Genomic DNA, 19,446 nt, shown 5'->3' on the forward strand with positions numbered 1-19,446 from the left:
AAGTAGAATAGGAGAATTCGTGAGGGATTCTTTTACGGGTCACTTTCATAAAAACAGTTTAAAAACAGTTTTTAATCCCTATGGGAAAAAAAGTAGTTCTTTTTATTTGCGTGATGCATCCTTATACTAGATGTAACTAAGAGCGAAAGAAAGAACAGGTAGGTGAAGGTGAAAAGAGAAACCTACTTCGTACCTACTCTATTATCTGTAAGTACTACAGATAAGTGGGGACAAAAGGGTATAAAATAGATAAGTATATATCTCTCTCTCTCTCTCTCTTATACTTATGTACTATACTGTTTTCCTTTCATTTGTTTTTTTTTCCCCTTACCTTTCTACTTTTCCTTTCCTTCTTTTCCCTAACATGCGGCTAGGTTAGGACAAGGTTACCATATTTATCGCCGATTCGTCAAACATAGATCATCCGAATTTCTTGCCAATTGCTTGTAAGCGAAGTGGTTAATGCATTATTACAAATTTATTTATTTTATTAATGCAACTAAATTGCAGACTGTATATTATAGTGAACGATACTCTGCGATCCAAAAAAAAAATCGTTGTAGAGAGGTTATCGTTATATTGAGAGGTTGCTACAAAATTTATGCTGCTATTGGCATTGGCGGTGTTTGTACCACCATATAATGCATTTGTAAGCATTTTATTTGCAACAAAAAGTTATTATTGATTAACAAAATTCCGTTAGTTGTTTCACACTGTAAAGTGGTTTGCCGCACAGCATTTTTGTATAGTACACAAAAGTAGCTTCAGCAACCTTTTGGATAGTGCAAAACACCCTCGAAAGAATAAACACGGATGAGGAATTTGAAGATATATTGAAGGTGATTTTGAGTGAAATAATAATAATTTGAGTGATAAATAATGTCGTTGTAGCGGTTTCGAAATTCGTTATAGAGGGGGTTTATCGCAATAAAGGATACCGTTTATTGAGAGGAGTTTAACATTAGACTATAAACGATTCTAAACAAGATTTGAAAAAAAAAATCGTTATATCGAATATCCTTATCGTTGTAATGAGATTTCACTGTTTTGCAAATCTTAGAGATCATTTTGAAAATAAGTGAGATAAAAATAAGACAATCATCAAACAGTCATAAAAGTTATGCTGAAAGCAAGAAAACAGAAATGAAAAGCTATTTTTTATTTAACAAGAAAATCTTTTACCTTTGAATCACTGTATATATATATCACACACACAAGCGTGAACTCTATAGATTCAAGATATTTCAAAAGAAACAAAGAATAATATTGTTTTGACATATAATGTACCATCTCGAAAATTCCGATGGAATGTCTACTCAAGATCGAAATTTACGTTGTAATCACGACGGATAAGATAAAGTTTTCAGAGCACAATTTCAAAGTCATCTGTGTTTTGTGGCAATGTCGGTATAGCATCACCATTGCCGGTCGGGAGTCCATTGTTCCCTTGCTGAACAGAGACACTCGATTCATTTCCATCCTTTTGTACGGCACTGTTTGAAGCCATTTGCATTTGGATTTCTCTGAATACCTTAGCATGTTTCCTGCTCAGTACGTGGTCTTTGGCACTCTCGGGACCAGGAAACGAACAAGAGCATATCTTACAGATGAAGAGACTTGACTGGGTTTCCAAGGGGAAGTACTTCGCTTCCTCGTCATCAGAACTTTGGTGGTCTGAAACCATGATGTTAGCTGGCGGTACTTGTTTCAGATCCGGGTACTTGGACAGAAAATCGAGGATGTCCTGCTTGTGTTTCTGCTTGGCATGGAGACGGCTGGAAAGATGACTTTCCAAGGATCTAACGTTGAGGAACGAAGCGTTGCATGTCTTGCATTTATATTTGAAGCCCAAAGAGGAAGAGAACTCTTCAGGATCTAAGCTGTAGGACTTCATATCTTTTTCTACGGCCTGTTCTCTGACATTTCTCTGATGCGCGGCGCTTTTCACGTGTTGTGTCAAGGAAATCGGGTTGTTGAACACTTTCTCGCAAACTTTACATTCGGCAAAATTCTGAGTGGGGTCTTCCTCGTCGACCTCTTCGTTTATGACGATGTGATTTTCATGATCCGAACTCAGTTTCGTGATTTTTTCTTTGACCTTCATCTGAGCCACTTTTCTCTCGTGTGCTGAACTAAGTAGATGTTGATGCTGGCCTTCAGGTCCGGAGAAGGTCTTCTTACACAAATTGCAACGGCCATAGGGTTTGATGTACGGAACACTTTCGTACAGAGCTTCGTCGTATGCAGTACCACCGTCATCATCACTACCGTGACTATTATTTGAGTCCACCCGTTTTAGTTCTTTTTTCGTCCGAAGTTTCATTACCATTTTCCTGTGTTTTTTACCCAGGAGGTGGTTTTCGTAAGGCTGGACACCAGAAAATTTTATATTGCAGGTGTCACACTCAATTTCTGGAAGATCATATTCATCCAGTGCTTTATAACTCCTTCTAAGCAGTTCCATCATTCAAGAGCATATGCGTACCTAAGAGATAAGGAAAAGAAATGTTAGTGTATTTAAAATATATATATATATATTTATTTATTTATTAAATATAGGGTTAACTGAGGTAAATGGAAACGGTTTTTTTCACTTTCTCAAACATGTCTCAAACATTTTTTTTTTCAATGTGCAAATTTGTATATAAGTAAGTCACGCCCCTTTCAAATTGCATTGAGATTTCAAATAAAACAATACATATAATTAAATATATACAGGGTGTTCTGTTAATGAACCGACAAACTCAGAAGGTTGTTAGTAGGCATCAAGAGGAACAAAAATTGCGATGGAACATGGTGTCGCAAACCTCGTTGAGAGGGTGAAAATCGCTAAAAACGCATACAGGCTCTGAGTCCAGAGGAGACGAAAGTTGGTGTCAGTTGATCGCTGAATGCTTTCGTGGGTTCGCTCAACATATCTGACGTAAGCAGCATCGCGAGGAGGATCTCATATCGCGCACGGATTGTCGTCGCTGCGGCAAACATCAACCTGGTATCTTCGAGTGCATCCGGGGGGGTCTATTACGCTCACGTCGTTATACAACGACATGACTTGTTTTTACGTCGTTGTAGACTGTCCAATGATGTCAGCGACCGCCACTTCCAACAACTCTTGCAATAATTAATCAAATAAATCTTTTTGTAGTTATTATTGTACTTTTTGTCGTTCCAGCGTGACGTCGAAACCTGCATGTGATTTTCGCAATTTACACACTCTCAACGTGGTTTGTGAAACCATGTTCCATTGCAACTCTTTAGTTCTTCTTGATGTCTATTAACAACCTTCTGAGTTTGTCGGTCCATTAACAGAACACCCTGTATATATACAAGGCCGTAACTAGGCAGGTGCACCCACACAGGGCCCACTTGGAATGGGGGGGGGGGCAGAATGAGGCCAGAAGGGACCTAAATTCAAATTCTTGCACAGGGCACAGGAATGGCTAGCTATGGCCCTGTGTGTGTGTATATATATATATATATTATTTATATATTGTGTGTGCATATATATATATATATATATATATATTGTGTGTGCATATATATATATATATATATATATATATATATATATATATATATCTTCTCCTACGTATTGTTTGAATTTACCTCTGACTCACCAGGGTAAATGTGAACTAGTAACTACTTAGTACATTATTGTGTGACCTATACCCGGGGGTGGGGGGTTAGATTTTCATAAATATGGTAAACAAGCGAAAGGGGGTTGTAAAAATCTTTTGCAAAGAAAACCTTGCAAAAGGGGGGGGGGAAGAAAAGAAAAAGTGGCCTACGCGTCCTTAGAAAGGAGGGTGGGACTTGGGGAGAGATAATTTAAGGTCCCCTTGCATCTTTTCTTGTAAGTATTTGTAAGTATTCTGGTAAGTATTTTTAAGTATTCGGCTTTTTCAAAGAACGAAAAGGATTTCTTCTCATAAACGCATAATACCAGTCTTCTTCCGGTGTTGCCGCCAGGTCCCAGGTTCGAAACGGGAAAAGAATATAGAATAAGATATTTTCCTTAACGAGCTTGAGGCGACCACCGATAGATGGCTCCAACCCAACTCATTAATGGCAGTAAATAGCGGTATAGCGATATAGCCGGAGTTGGTGTGTGGTGAAGTAGTCTCCTTCCGGCACCCCATTTTTAAAAGGTGTTTTAAAAAGCCTCTAGTTTCAACATATTCCTTAACTAGCTGACGCAGCTCCAACTTACCACAGGAGGAGGGACTCCATTTTTTTTCATCTTTGCTGGCAAGCATTTCACAATTTGAATTCCCACTTCAGGTGGTAAAAATTGGGAACAACCTGGTCCAGTTAAATTCATTGGAGGTTTCTTTCTGCCGATTACGTTATAAATTACAGCTTTTGGAATTTCATAATTTATTGCTCGATGGGAGCTTTTATTTCTGTTTATCATATCTGCAATAGCATTTGTGACACCCTCTGCCGTGCAGGATGACCCTGCCTTCTTTCGACATTCAGACATAATGTCGGGTTATGGTAACTGCGATAATAACAAAAATATATGGTAAAATTAAGCATTTGCAAACAGATTTAAAGTTTTTATGCCTACAATAACTTAAAAATGGTGTTCATATTCACCCCCAAAACTCGTTCTCATTTCCCCCATATGAGGAAAAATTTGGGGTAAATGTATACGCGCTAACCTAAAATTTTTCATTCTCGGTTTGTGTTTGTAATTCATGTTAAAAAACAACAGCAGATAAACCTCACAAACATTAAATTTCTTCACTTATTTTTCCTCAAAAAATGTCCTTAAAACAGAAAGTTTTGTAGCGTGACACAAAATTCAATAGATGGTTTTAAACTCAGCTTCACAAACAAAGCATGTAAACTTTTGAGGCTTGAATGGCACCCCCATGCCGATTGCGAACGACTTCGGAATGACTCTTGTCACCCGATTCACCTTGTTTCGTAAAAAATATCGATGGTATTTCTGGTACGTAATGTGCTTTCCAAATTACACCTGTTCACATTTGCCTCTATTGACCATACTGTACATTAATTGATCATTAATGATCATATACTTCAGGTTACACAATGAACTTTAAATTATTTTTTAGCGTGAAATTTTGGAATAAATTATTGAAAACTTACTTTCAAAAGCATAGTAGCTCATGCTAATTATGTATTCATGTAAAAATGTATTCGTAGTATGGCTTGGAATGGATTAAAATTTTTAACTGGTTAATAAAAGATTTTTTTAATTGATTAATCGAAAATTTTCAAATACTAGCCATTTATACGTGTGAAATGTGCAACTTATTTATAACTACATAATATTAATTGCTAATATCATATATAGAAACAGATTAAGCAACTAAAGGAGCTAGCTTTAAACAGTTTAATATGCTGAACATATTTGTCAAATCCTGGAATTTCTTCACTTGGATCTTTGTCGTTTTTTGGAAAATCAATCATTTTAGGCTAGTCACTGATTTGGAAACTATTTTCTATCTTCACACACTGTTACTTGTTTCCTTAGAAATTGCTTCCATATGGTATTAGTAAGAAAGGGGGAAGGGATCTGATGTTTGCTGAGTAAGAAAACTGTTGTTCACTGGAAGATAACAAATTTTGGTCTTGCTTTCCAAAAAATTTCCATCTCAAACCGAATTCAAAACTGAAATCATCGCCAGTTTTCGTTGAATCGACTTGTATTTCTCCCTTGTCGAAAAGTTTGATCAAAATATTGATTCAGATATTTTTCAAATGCAGTCACTCCTCTCAAATGTTATGTCTAGGAATATAATTAATTTAAGACATCTAATCGGTTTGATCCTTAGAAGAGGTATGGGGCTTCGATACCTCCTCTAAATTTTCAAAATAAATTATTGAACTTTCAATAAAAGTTTTGTTTGAATTTTAATCGGATTCATATGGATTCAATTAACTTACCTAAAATTCTCAACTGCGATTAGAAATTGATCAATTAACCGACCCGATTAATCGGGCCAACCCTACTTTTATATGGTCAAAAATCCTCAAAAACCATGCTCTTCCCAAAGTGGGGAATACCACACCCTGGGGGGGGGGGGGATGACGGAATAATCCGATGGGGCGGAAGAACCAATAGGATCCTATTGGTTGGCTTCAGTCCTGAGCTATGTGAAAAAGACAGAAAGTTCTGAGGAAGTTGTGTGTGGCGATGGAGATGGTGTAAAAAGTTAGGGAAACACTACTGTAGTACAGAATACAGTGCTCAACACTGATTTTGTTCTCAAAGATATTTCAGTGATATTAAGATGATTTTGAGGTTCTGATTTCGAATTTGGCATTTTTCTTGGATTGGCTATTTTTAAGATAAAGTGAAAATTGAATTTAATGATAACACCATAAGCAGCGTACAAATCACTTTGACTGCTTGCTATAAACAATAAAACAAACACAGTACATCATTGGCAAAGATATTTCACTGAGTTTTGGGTAACTTTGGGGCGCTGATTCCAAAGCTGCCAAATACAAATAAATACAAATACAACACCACAACAGGCAAAATGCCCAACGAGGTGGCTGATAAAAAGATGCCCATAAAAATATGGTTGTCATATGTTTCAAAAATACAGCAACCCAATTAAAAATGCAATTAACACAAGTTATAAACAATATATACACGTGATAAAATATTATACAATGCCCATAAAGCATACTTATGGTTGTCTTATTCTAAGAATGGATAGCTTCCCGATTTACCCCAACATGTTTATCGTATTTCTTTTTAAACGTGTCAATTGTGTTACAATTTACTACCTCCGGGGGTAAGCTATTCCATTTATTAACAACCCTATTGGAGAAAAATTCCCTGCGACACCATAACCTTGCATTGTCCCTCACCAATCGATACTGGTGTCCCCTTGTAAAAGCAGTCGATTGGCGGTGTACTAAAAGTTCATGGTCCATCCTATCCATCCCATTGAAAATTTTGAACACTTCGATCATATCTCCTCGACACCTGCGTTCATCCAATGTAAACATATTCAAAAAATGAAGTCTTTCTTCATAACTCAAGCCCTGTGTGCCAATAAGGACACGCGTAGCTCTTCTCTGCACCCCTTCAACCAAGTCTATGTCCCTCTGTAGGTATGGTCTCCAAAACCTTACAGCATACTCCAGTCCAGGACGAACTAAGCCTCGAAAAAGCGGAAGAATGACTTTAGGAGAACGCGAAGAGACCTTTTTGAAAATGAGACCAAGCATTCTATTCGATTTTTTGACAACCGCTGAACAATGTTCAGAAAACTTAAGTCGCTCGTCAATGAGAATTCCCAAATCGGTGACTCTAGTTGCATCCGGGATAGTGACACCATTCAACTCGTAAGAGAACCGTGGGTTGTTCGAACCAAAATGAGCGACCATGCACTTATCTACGCTAAACGTCATGCTCCATTCATTTGCCCATGCTGCAATCTTGTTTAAGTTGGTCTGGAGCAACTCCCTATCGCTTTCATTCCCGATTACCCCCATTAGCTTCACATCATCTGCGAATTTGCTAGTAATTCCATCGATACCCTGATCGAGTTTATCGATAAAAAGTGAAAAAAGTATGGGGCCAAGGACACTTCCCTGAGGAACTCCACTTGTGACGTCTGTCCAACCAGAGAATTCCCCGTTCACCATAACTCGTTGCGACCTATCTCTTAACCACGATTCTATCCAATTCAGCAAGTTGCCCCCTATTCCAATCTCGTGTAAACGCTTCAAGAGTTTGCCATGTTGGACCCGATCGAATGCCTTCTGGAAATCAAGGTAAACCACGTCGACATTTTTGCTCTTACCCAAAGCCTTAGTCACGTAATCATAGAAGCAAAGGAGGTTAGTTACACATGACTTCCCCTTCCTGAACCCATGCTGATTATCCGACAATACATTATTCTCGTCTATCCACTTCACAAACTGCCTTTTGATGATAATTTCCAAAATTTTCGAGAGGGAGCTCGTCAAACTCACTGGACGATAATTAGACACCACTTCTCTACTACCCTTCTTAAATATCGGAACAACGTTAGCCAGTTTCCAATCTCTCGGGACGATACCCTCAGCAACACTACTCCTGTATATCTGTGCGACTGGCCCCAACAATTCATTAGCACCTTCCCTGAGAACCCTGGGATAGATATCATCTGGTCCTGGTGCTTTGCTTGCACATACATTTCTTAGAAGATTTAGGACCTCCACGTCTTCCACTTGAATATCGTTGAGCGTTTTATTACCCCATGCAACACCCGTATATCGAATATCATTATCTCCATTAAAAACCGACGCGAAAAAGTCATTGAAAGCACTACACATGCCTACATTGCTCTCTACTTTTGAGCCTCCTATCGAGAGGGGGCCAACTGTCCCCTTACATCCATTATTGACGTATCGAAAAAATTTGCCATTGGTTATGCCGAATTGGCTCTAGTTTTTGAGATAATGCATACTTTCACCAATGTGATTCGTATGCTGCTTATTTATGCTAGTGATACTGGAAATATAGTATTACCACTAAAACTAGTATTACCACTGAAATATAATTTTTCCTTTCTCTCAAAAACTAGAGCCAATCTGACAAAAACCATTGTTAGATTCGGAATCAGTGCTCCAAAACTCACGCACAAATCACTGAAATATCTTTGCGAATGATTTACTGTATTTATTTATAATGCAAAATCTCAATGGGAATTGTACGTTGCTTATATATATACGATGCTACCAGTGAAATTTAATTTTCACTTTTTCTCAAAAACTAGAGCCAATCTGACAAAACCAATGCCAGATTCAGAATTAGCAGCCTCAGTATACCCTAAAACCATTAAAAAATTTCCTTAAAAACATGAAAAAAAAATTTGATTGAGCAGTGATATCATATATATATATTGAAAGTACTGTTTAACCTTTGATTTATTTCAAATTTTGTAAACTTTCCTGACATAGGGATACAACAGATACGGCGACATGACCACAGAAATAAATTGCTACCACGGGGAGTCCCACACCGAGGGGTTAGCGCATTAACCTCCTGGTGAGTATAAAAAAGGCTGCCGTTCGGAATCGGCAATAAATTGTAGGTCCTGGTCTAATTAGCCCTCGTGTGCAGAAAATGACCGTGGTGCGAACAAATTTTGTACTCATATTTTTGTATATGCTAGTCTAATACATGTAAATGTTATTAGTAAATCATACATTTAATATACATTGTTTTACTTAAATCTCTTCAAAATATTTTTTTTTACAAATTTCCAAACATTAAGAAAAAATGCATTATTGCATCATGCATCTTGCATACATGGAATATAATGCGATATTAATGCAGGCTCTAATAAAATAGCCTGATATATACCGTTTGAAAATTCACAAAAAATTGAGTAGTGGAGTGTTACATAAGGCATTGTACTGGCATAACAAAGCATATAATAGAAGGAAATAAATCAAAGATTGTCTATATGCTTTTAATGATATTTTTTCCACTAGAACATTGCTTTTAAGGTTTTTTTGACCATGTTAAAAGGTTATGAGAATGCATAAGATTTTTTGAGCATATACTATACATAGTACATATCGACTTAAACGCGATTAAATAAGATTTTTGTTAGCTCCGAACGTGTTCTCTAACAATGCTCTGATCCTTCTTAAAACAAGCCGTCCCGAATGGTTTGATACCTCTGAAATCGTTGACTTTAGAAATATACTGTCAGTTACAAAAAGTTTCCAAATGACGTGCAGTTGCTCAAAATTTGTTTGGGGTTTCATATACATAGAAGAAAAATAAAGAAATTAAATTTTTATACAGGGGTCCCGTGAGCTAAAAATTCCAATTATTGAAAGGTAGGTACTACTCTGAAACGTCATTAGCAAAAACATTTCATATTTTTTAATTGCAATATATTGATCAAGATATCAAATATTTTATAAAATCACTATGTTTTTTAGCAACTTTTATCACTGTTGGCAAGTTTTCATTTGCTCATAAACGTTGCAATTTTATGGACTGCACACAAATCGAATGAACTCAACCATTTTATTTTTTTTTTTTATTCGCGATAAATAGCACTAGCATTTTTTGAAAACTATTTTGACAATTTTTACAACTTCGAATTAAACTCACGTTTCACAATTTGTGAACCACAAATATGCAATTTTTGATAAATGACTTCTCAGAGTTACTTTCACACTCTACTAACTGAAAGTTTTAGCACTCAGGGTCTACATTAAAAGTTAATTTATTTTACTTTTTTATGTATATGACCACTTGGAAAAATTTTAAACATTTTGAGTAACCGCCCGTCATATGAAATCTTTTCGCAATTGAACGTAGGTTCCTAAAATCAGCGGTTACAGAGATATCCGCTGTGCAAACAATTTGGGACAACCTATATAATTAGTTCAATGGGGAGCCTCCTGAAACTTGGGACCCCGTCATAGTTACAGCCCCGAGCTCAGTGCTTCTGACACTAAGATTAATGACTTCGTTCCAAAAAACTTCTGAAAATGATCGAAATTTATTAAGTTACTTACCTAGTGTAACGTCTTGGAAAGAAGTATACAAATTTCTCTTCACTTTTTTTAAGATGAAAATTTCAACACTACAACACATATAATTACGAGAGAATTGTTCGGAGTTATCGCGAAGATGCATTTTATGAGGCGGTAACTGAAACTGAAACTAAACGGGAAGAACGAAGAGGAAAACACGTGATAAGAACTAAAAGCCTTGATGATTTTTCGTTTTTGTTTTCTGTCCTAGCAACAAAATATGTACATAAATATATTGACCAAGTCTTTTTGACGGGAGAAGTGAGAATGATAAACTTCAGTTTTGGTTTCATTTCCCCCTCAAAAGTTGCAGTTTGCTTCTTTTTTCTGTGACGAAAATAAGCCGTTTCGCAAGTCACGTGGTCCTGAGTCACTTTCTCTCTCTCCCCCACACCATGAATTTTTGTTTAGTTTTGAATTTTGTTTTTACTCGAGATTGAATACGTAACCAATATGATCCGTATTTTATTGGAAAATCCCGTATTTTCACTTGTTTTTGACATTCCCGAATTTTTTACAGAAATAACCAGTTTTTTTTTGCTAACCCTTTATTCGGCAGTGTTGCTCTCAAAAAAGCAACATGAGTTTCTTATATAATAAAGGAATTGTGTATTTTGAACTCGTTTCGGCATTGGTGCTTTTAAGCAACTCCTAAACATTCGATGTTTACTTGTGAGCTGTTCATGAAATTTCTATAATTACCAGCAGAATGGCTGCTATTTTTTGACAAGCCGAGCAAGAATGATTTTTGACCCTTGCATTTTGGAGGAAAATAAAACGTGTGTAGGAGACATATTGCTTCAACAAGCTCACAAACAATAACTGACATTTTAAAACCATTCATATCTGTATAAATCATATAAATACAGCGTGTTCCCTGGTGCGTGCAGCATCCTATATTTTTTTAAATATTCATAATAATTTTTTTTTGTCATGTGCAGTCGAACCCCGTTATAACGAACTCCAAGAGACAGAAGAAATCACTTCGTTATAACGAAATTTCGTTATAAAGGAATTTCTCATTTTACGAAATTTAACATTCATTAAAAATATTTCGTTGTAGTGGAATTTGATTCCTAGGAAAAGGTTACTTTTATTTACGTTCTAGGTAATAAAAAGAATGTAGAGTTAAATTTGAAAAATAACTAAAAGCAACTAAAATCATTAAGGTATTTAATTATTATTATTATTTTTCTTTGGATAAGGTTTGCCTAACATATTTCAGAAAAATAATTCGATTTTTTTTCTCTGTGCAAGTATTGTGAAAGCCGTAGAAACAACAAATTCCTCTAAAGTATACGTATGCTGAAACGCGTGTAATGTTTGAAACAAATGCATGAAAGATTTTGCATGTACAAGCACATGCAAATTCCAAAGTGGTTTCTCATGACTGGGCCGGTAAGTAGCACATTTCGGGAATGAATGTCCTGAAACCATATATGTTTTTCGGAAAATGTCTTGAACCGCATGTCCTGTAAAGATAGCTACATTCACATCTATAGAAAAAAATGACTAAGTCTAAGTCATTTTTTTCTATGGGATCCCATAACTGCTGTTTCAATTTGAAATTCCAACTTATTCTGATTTTTCAAAAGTGTTGCAAGAGTAGATGGAGGATATGCCGTATTTTAATGAATGCCATATTGTTTTCATTTACTCATACATCTACTTCAGAAATGATCTTGAGTTTTTCTTTGATGTAAAACTGTTCCCTCTTTCAAGGCTAACTCATTTTGAAACAGAAGAAACAGTAAACATTCATTACGCGTAGCACTGACTTACCAATCTCTGATATTACGGGATCATTTTTAGAACGTTCTCTTTTGTGGATTTTCAGAAACTCGTTTTTGAATTCGCTAAAACGGATTTTCCATTTCGTAATATCGGAATTTACAATACATTGTTCCTATCTAAACTTACTTAAGGATTAGAAAAGTTTTCGTCACAACTAGATTTTCGTTATAACGGTATTCGATCGACTGTAATAGCATTCGGGCTATAGCATTTGCTTAATACAGGATGATCCAAAAGCCACGCAACCCGCTATAAAAAAATTAATATCTCAAATTCTACTAATTGTAAATTAAAAATTTTTTTTATAGACAGCAGCACTATACTGTTCAATATGGAAAGACGTTTTTTTTTTTAATTTTCCATGCTCACTGATACTCTCTGTGGTTCTTTGTTTGTTGTATGATCAAGATATTTTTTTGCCAGAAGCAAAGAATTTTTATGATTAAACAATATTTTTCAACTCATTAGTTTGAAGCCATTATTGAGGATGTTGGGAATAGTACGAGGTTACGTTCCCAACTTCAAGGCGCGAATGCGATCCGATCCGATCTCCTCTTTAAAAAGTCTCGCCACAGAGAGCAACAGACCTACAAACAGTACAAATCAGTAATTCAATCAAAACACATCACTCACTTCACTTCTGAAATATAGATGGCGGCACTGAAAATCAAATAAGCACTCAGACTGTTAGGTCAACACCCCCTGAAGAAGAGGGAGTGTCTTCTTTTTTTTAGGGGGTGTGGGTTAGGTGCACACACAGTTACACTTCCGGTACAACTCACTATGTAGTAAATCGCCCATAGATGGTGATAGACCTGAGTTGTGCTCGGTTTGAAAGAAAATAAAGGCTCTTTTTTTTCACTTGTGTCTTCTTTCCCCCATATATGTATCAGTACGTTCTGTTCGTTCGACGCATGTCTCACTTGTATATTAGGGGCCGTTCAAGTATTACGTCATCATCGATGGGGGGAGGGGGGTTTCAGATTTGTTGACTTTTGATGACAAGGGGGGGGTTTGGATAATGCTTACGCCATCAACCACCCTTTATGAAAATATGAGTTGGATTCAGAGGAGCAGAACTGATGACGAAATTTTGCTGACAAGGGAGGGAGGGGGGGGGGTCAGCGTTTTGCTGACTTTCGTTCACAGGGGGGGGGGGTCAAAAATGGCTAAAAATTTGCTTACGTAATACTTGAACGGCCCCTTAAGTAAAATAAAATCGTCTTTTTCTACGCTGCTTTGCTCTCACATAACGGTCCGGACAGAGGCGATCAAAAATGAATTCCCAAATGTTTCTGTGCCCAATAAGACAACAATCTTCTGATTGGTGTCCCATGTTCGAGAAACTGGAAATGTTGAAGACCGCGGACGAAATGGGCGGCCGCCTGTACTGAGCCACTATGGAATACGTGAACTAAAGGACAATACGCTGAAATGTTGTACTGTTCACTGAGCCCTAAAGAAATTGGAGTTTAGCGCCTGTCGTGTTCGGGTTGTTCCGAAGTTGTTAGCTCCAGATCAGATCGAACGTCAGAATTTAGTGCACCGAAAATCTGCACCATCTATCATGAAACGTTTCTGCATTCGATCAAAATCTATATCTATCTATGTGGTGCTCAATTTCACGCCGTAGGAAAAAGTGTGGATCCACCTTTTTTTTTTTAAAGAAACGATAGAGGGTAGAGGGGAAACTGTGTATAAAAGGATATACTATCTTGCAATTTATTACTCTGTTGGATGGAACGAACGCTTTTGCTTTTCTGCAACAGAATGAAGCAACCTGCCATACGTTTAGATGAGAAAATGGATTACTCCACGCACACTTTCCGATGACCACCTTATTTCAATAGGATTGTGGCCACCAAGATCACCGGACCTACCCTTAGGCTGTGACAACAGTCGGGGAAATATTTCTCTCAAAACGGCAGGCGTAAAAAAAATCCTTTTTTCTGTTGTCTTTGTGAAAGATACATGGCACTCAAACCCATGCGTTGCAAATACAGGAAAACCTATCTAAGGGCCCTTTGACACGGAGCGGATGCGGGTCAGCAGCGGAAGAAGTTTTAATTATTGGTACATGCGAAGCCTTTCAGACGATGCGGAATGTGCTCGCAATTTGGAAGTGTTCGTGTGAGTCCGGATGGCGTTCGCATATGTCAAAACCTAAGTGCGAGCTCCGCATCCGCACATACAGGTTTGTACAGAACTATTCACACGACGCGAGTCCGGGTCGAGCTCGCCCGCATCTTTGGCTACTTTTAAAGATGATTTTGCATGGAATTTCTTAATTATTTGCCATAAATACCCTTAAAAACACCATATGAAGTTCCCTGTTCATCAAAAGGATGTACCCCAATACGTCTATCCATCCGTTTCCCTCTGAGATGAAGAGATATAGCAACTTTAACTGCTTACGTGTTACATACTTTAAACGAGGATATCTTATTAAAATTATTTTTAAAAATTTTATGGCACAAAATATGGATAAATTTTGGTGATTTTTGAAAAAGGTTCAGGTTGTTAAAGTTAAAATTAAATAAAAAAAATAGCCATCAATTAAAATCCTAAAAGCTCGTGTTAAAGTACCGTATACTGGGATGACTTTGTGCCCATTTCTGAGGCTTTTCCTTGATATCTTCCCTTTTGTTTTGCCTAGGGCCTAGGCTGCTGGGGATTTTACTAAAGGTATCCTCACATCTCAGCTTCCGATTTCTGGTTTAAAAAAAATTATGATGATGTTACCGCTAAAATGCAGAAATCAGTTATTCTACAGATTATCTAGGTATCAAATCAGTTAATCTGCAGATTAGCTAGGTAATGTGCACATTAACGGCTAGGAGCAAATCAGTTAATCTGCAAATTAACGGCGTTCGAGCTCTAGCGGTATAACAATGACAAGGAATTTCTTTCGTGTGGCGTATGGTCAAACCCCGAGGGGTGGTGACATCACACGTTTTCTCGCCTGTCACATCCATTTTTATTGAATTCCGGTTGTCATCTTTACTTGGAACCCTTTGGAAAAATTATTTCTCCCAAAAATTAGGTCATTTTTGATTTTTTCAATAAAATAATCTCTGAAACCTAAAAAATCAATTTATTGACATTTTCAAGTAAAGAAAGCATTTATTTTTACTTTTTTTGGAAAATTTTAATTCCCTGAAATATTAACCAAAACAAAGAAGACTTAAAAGACTTATAGGTCAAGGTTTCTTGATTTTCATTATGATTCGGCACCTCGGATACCAGATGTCGTCAGCTGGGTCAAGCCATGAGTAAAATTTGCCAACTGTGTTCATGGCCATCACACACGCCTCCCCATATGATCAAAAATGGTGAGTATCTATTTGTTTCTTATTAAGAGCCTCTTCAAGTGTTTCGTTTGAGTAATTGCGGTAGGGTCGACTACCCAGCTTCCCCCCACATACTCTTGCGAACCATTGCCGGGACAATAACAAACTAGTGAAAAAGGACAAAAACTGAAAAAACAGGTGGCACAAAGTCACCACCTGAATCCTAATTTTTTTGTTTATGCGTCATATTTCTGCCAAAAAATGAAGTGTTTTTACAATTCAAATAGGTATTTCTTATCGTAACTTCTACAAAGAAATATTGAATTACCTAGTGTCTACTAGGTAACCAGGAGAGGTTTACACGCACTTGAAAAATTTCGTGTAAATCACAATATAACCTAAAAATTCTCTAGACAACAGCTGGCAGCAGATGAAGCAATAAATGCTGTCGGTGAGTCACCTACAGCTCCTGAATCGGCATGAAAAATTTTGAAACCGATTGTTCATCCATAGTCTCCCAGGAAGCGCTTGCGTCCTAAAATCCGTGAATGGCACATAGTCGGAACCTTGGCACAAAGTCACCCCAGTTTACGGTATGTAACGCCAGTGGTGAGAGACACACAGGGTCTCAAGACATTTGAATGAGTTGATGTTTGAAAAAATGTTCCTTATCTAACAAAAAATTTAGTTTGAGAAAAAAACATTAGCATGTGTATATAATGCCTGCCAGCAATTTATATTAAAATATTTTAAGAATATTTTTAGTACAGGTAGAACCTTCCTTTTGTCCATACTTGACAATTTTATTCTTAAATAATAAAATATAACTTGAAAAAAAATTAAATATTATGAAAAACACAACACGCTATTCACGTACAGCGTTCACTGGGTGAAAACAAAATGAGTAGAGCCACGACCACCTAGATAAGTTATCTAGGTGGTCGTGGTAGAGCCCGGAAGTTTAGGCACTAAAAATGGTTGAAATAGGCAGGCAAAAAGACACTAAAAATGCCTAAATAGGAGCTAAAGAAAGGCATTTATTATTTTTGGAAGGAAGAAAAAATAACTAAAAACAAAATAAAAAGATATTAAGTGTCCAAAAACTAGCTGAAAAATTGGTTCCACTTAATCCATCTATTGTTTTAATTATGGTCCATAATAACTGCATTATTATCCAAGTTAGATTGATTTCAAGCCCAAAATAAAACGCTAGTAGACCCTCAGGATTATGCCAATTCCAGGGCCACCATTACCAGACGTGAGGCCGGTAGAGAAAATTATCTGTGGGGGCTCCCTCGAGTTGCAAATAATTCTGTTTTATTTGTTGTATTATTTTAAATAATCATTATCATATTTGTATAGTTGAAACATTGCCATCTTAATGTATTTTTGTAAAAAATTTCAACTTCTCTCTTTTATATTACAACATATGCGAGACTCTTTCAAGCGCGGGGCCAGTGTGTGCCGGCATCTGTCACACACCCCCTGAGGGTGATTCTGGTCAATTTGATCTAAAACTGAATATATGTGTTTAATAAATAGTCATGGCTATTTTGCAGTGCATTTTATGATGCAAAAAAACAAGATCAAACAATATGGGCTCCAGAGCCCTGTCTGCTCCTACCCCGCCTTGTGAGAGCCATAACGCCAATTCATGACCTTAGGACAATCATCGGTCCAGACACATTATGTGAAGCATTGTGGAGTAACAAAAATTTCTAATTTTCCTCTGCTTTTCTAACACGGGCTTCGTTCATTCACGTTCTAATGCCATCCGGTCAAAGCAAAGTTAATGCATGGCAACACCAATCTTTCAGATCACTTGTTTACGTCTAAATGGGGGGCTTTAAGGGGGGGGGGGCTTTCTGATGATAACAAATAAGGAGAGTTGGAAAATTTTAAAAAGAGCACTTCTTTTGAAGATCTCCATGCTCAAAATATCCAAGTTTTACAGATTATGGCCTCTGAAATTCACTAATAAACTTAAAACGATGTTAAAATAAGTATTTATGGCACGAAAATTTCAGAAAAGACATTTTTACCAAAAAAGTTAAAAAATAGGCAAAAAAAAAGGCATTTATATTATATATTATGGCATTTTGCCTGAACTTCCGGGCTCTAAAAATGAGTCTAAAGATGCGCGTGAAACGCTCGCAAATATGTGCTCGTGTGAAAAGTCATGCGGATGCGGCCCCGCAATCGCTCCGTGTGTAAGGGGCCTTAGTCGACCACTCCCCCCCCCCCCCCGTCTGTAAGTGAGACAGAAGGGAGGAGGTGCTAGTCTGTATATGTTTCAGAGGACTTATTAATAGTGGAAAATTTTAGTTCAGGTGCTCACACGAAGTGGGAAAAGGTTTTCGCCTTTTTGGCATTCCCAGTGAAGAGGCCGTTAAGAATAAATTTCTTATTTTTATAAAGGGTGGTTAATGACGTAAGCATCATTAAAACCCTCCCCCCTCCCGTCATCAAAAGTCAGCAAATCTGAAATCCCCCCTTCCCAATACTGACGTATTGGTACCTGAATGGCCCCTTTAGGCGGTGTATAATGTACATTACGTCGATTTTGCGAATTTATCACATTTACCGGTGACTATGTATAATCCACCGCACTCGGATTTTTTCATATTTATCTAACTAACCAACTTCATCTGGGAATTATTCATAATCGTCGGTAAAAGTGATAAAATGTGGAGTGAAATTTATCAAACTTACCAAGACGATTGGTGATTGTATAATAACCGTTGATTGCTCATGATCACCGATTTATTACACATTCACCGTATACAACTGATTAGAACAGTTTAGTCTTCAATGTGGCCTGCACTGAATGAATGATCAAAGTCCCCCCCCCCCCCTCAACCCTGAAGTAGAGAGAAAGGGGGAAAAAATGCGTTATCATAACTTTATTTTTCAGCTATAAAATAATGTTACACGATAAAAGAAAAAACCAATTTGAACATCTGAGTATAATATCAGAAACAAGAATAAGAGGTAGCATATGATCAATAATAATATATCATTCGTGAAGTGTACATAATACACGAATCAAATAAAATCGAAGCAAATTCATATAAATGCTTGCCAAATATTCAAGAAATATAAATCTGTTATAGCAAAAAGACACATTACAAAAAAGTACGCAAAAGACGTTTAAGTAGAATATTCCAGCACTTCAGAAGAAAACAAAGTTTAAATCACAATTATAATGAGATTATAAAACAGATTTCCGAACAAAATAATCATTAAATGAAGAAAACTTTGGCACTTGACATGCAACAGCTATTATAAGTATTAAATTGTACCGTATATTCGAGTATTTGTACTTCAGAATCAAATACATTTTCGACAGTTATACATCTCAGGTTGGACCGAAAATCAATAATATACAGGGCGGGAGAAAAGCCCCCTAGACACATTTTAAAGATTAATAACAAAAAAATCAACCAATCGACATCAAAAAAATGCGGTTTGCACTAAAATACTTATGATGGCCCAAATTTTTTTTTAAAAAATAAATTAGCCCTTTCAGGACCACAAGGATTAATGGAGCAACACAAAGTTTTTAGGTGCTGTGAAATGAGTTCATTAGATATCTATTTAACATAAAACATCATAAATTGCCAAAACAAAAATCACTTTTTTCGATAAGTGACGCTAATATATGATTTCAAGTAAAGAAACGATTAAAAATGCACACCAGATTACATATTTGATTGAAAATAGTAGGGAAAAAAATCACTTTCTTCGTGTGTTTAAATCAATATTTTACCAATTTTTCTTTCCAAAGTGTGCCTCGACATAATATCCAAAAGTTCTTTCCTGAGTTTTT

At 36.7% G+C, this 19,446-nt stretch overlaps 1 protein-coding gene across 1 annotated transcript; it reads right to left on the minus strand.

Moving 5' to 3' along the window:
* Window positions 1-1,137: 1,137 nt before the first annotated feature.
* On the minus strand, window positions 1,138-10,782 carry LOC149075812 (zinc finger protein 346-like). The gene is made up of 2 exons (XM_089243325.1): window positions 10,516-10,782; window positions 1,138-2,485 (listed from the first exon to the last, which is right to left on the minus strand). The coding sequence occupies exon 2, from the start codon at window positions 2,465-2,467 to the stop codon at window positions 1,364-1,366; it is 1,104 nt and encodes a 367-aa protein (XP_089099451.1). The 5' UTR covers window positions 2,468-2,485; window positions 10,516-10,782; the 3' UTR covers window positions 1,138-1,363.
* Window positions 10,783-19,446: the final 8,664 nt, after the last annotated feature.

This window comes from Pholcus phalangioides, unplaced genomic scaffold, assembly GCF_987345545.1.
Source record: "Pholcus phalangioides strain wild (caught in Gottingen) unplaced genomic scaffold, Ppha-v1.0 ptg000015l_1, whole genome shotgun sequence".
NCBI classification, from domain to species: Eukaryota; Metazoa; Arthropoda; class Arachnida; order Araneae; family Pholcidae; genus Pholcus; species Pholcus phalangioides.

Bases quoted from the DNA above. Each gene is read 5' to 3' on its own strand.
- LOC149075812 (XM_089243325.1), bottom strand. From the start codon at position 2,467: ATGATGGAACTGCTTAGAAGGAGTTATAAAGCACTGGATGAATATGAT.